The sequence below is a fragment of the Gobio gobio genome (genome assembly GCF_949357685.1).
Source record: "Gobio gobio genome assembly, chromosome: 4".
Taxonomy (NCBI): domain Eukaryota; kingdom Metazoa; phylum Chordata; class Actinopteri; order Cypriniformes; family Gobionidae; genus Gobio; species Gobio gobio.
Window position 1 is genome coordinate 57,182,192 of NC_137100.1, and position 965 is coordinate 57,183,156.

The 965-nt window shown below is 39.7% G+C and overlaps 1 protein-coding gene across 1 annotated transcript in view; it reads left to right on the plus strand.

The window, feature by feature from the left end:
- top3b (DNA topoisomerase III beta) overlaps positions 1-532 on the plus strand; it is a 32,608-nt gene extending 32,076 nt beyond the window's left edge. Inside the window, exon 18 of the mRNA XM_079814277.1 lies at positions 1-532. This exon is cut by the window's left edge and continues 51 nt beyond it. Coding sequence (XP_079670403.1) covers positions 1-428 — 428 coding nt within the window. The 3' untranslated portion in view covers positions 429-532.
- The last annotated feature ends 433 nt before the right edge of the window (positions 533-965 follow it).

The following is a 965-nucleotide window of genomic DNA, read 5'->3' on the forward strand; positions in this document are numbered from 1 at the left end:
CTCTTGGGATCGGCCAGTGCGTTGAATGTGAGACGGGCGTCCTGGTCTTCGATCCCACCTCAGGCCCAAAGTGGCGCATGGCCTGCAACAAATGCAACGTGGTGGTGCATTTCTTCGAGCACGCCCATAAAGTGCAGGTGTCCCAGGACAGCTGTGATTCCTGCGAAGCCTCTCTGGTTGTAGTGGACTTCAACAAGACACGCTCGCCTTTGCCTGATGGTGAAACGCAACACACTGGCTGCGTGTTTTGCGACGCTGTGTTCCAGGATCTCGTGGAGCTGAAACATGCGACCATGCGGCATCCAATGCACCGGGCCGGAGGAGCCCGCAGAGGGAGAGGAAAGGGAAGAGGGAGGAGGCCCATGGGGCGAGGGAATCCTAAAAAGCCTAAAGACAAAATGGCAGCCCTGGCAGCTTATTTTGTATAAAATGTTTTGTAAAGCTTATTTGTCTTGTAGTAGAAAATTAAATCCAGTTTAATTAGTCTCAATGTGCAAAATAAAAGGATGAAAATGGCAATAAAGTTTTAGTTAAACAGAACCTGTACTGTGCTTTTTTCCTGATTTTTGTTTTGTTTTTTGCTTGTCTGCTTATACATTTACATTTATTTATTTAGCAGACGCTTTTATCCAAAGAAATGTTTTAATGGAATACTCCAATGGTTATATTTTTTTTATCCATGCACATCATTTTTTAAAAGTGTGTGCCCTGATAATCTTTAATCAAAATAACAATAATTAATAAAGTTACATAATTTTTTTTCAATGCATCATTTGAAAAGCTAAATGATATTTAGACACCTTTCTCTGAATAATATGCATGTGGCTTCTTATTTTGGCTAACACACACAAATATATGCAACAATATACAACATTAATTTCATAAATACAATATAAATCACTGCATAGACTTCAGTGAAACACAAACATGATCCGAAATAAACAAATGCCTAAAATAGCAAATTA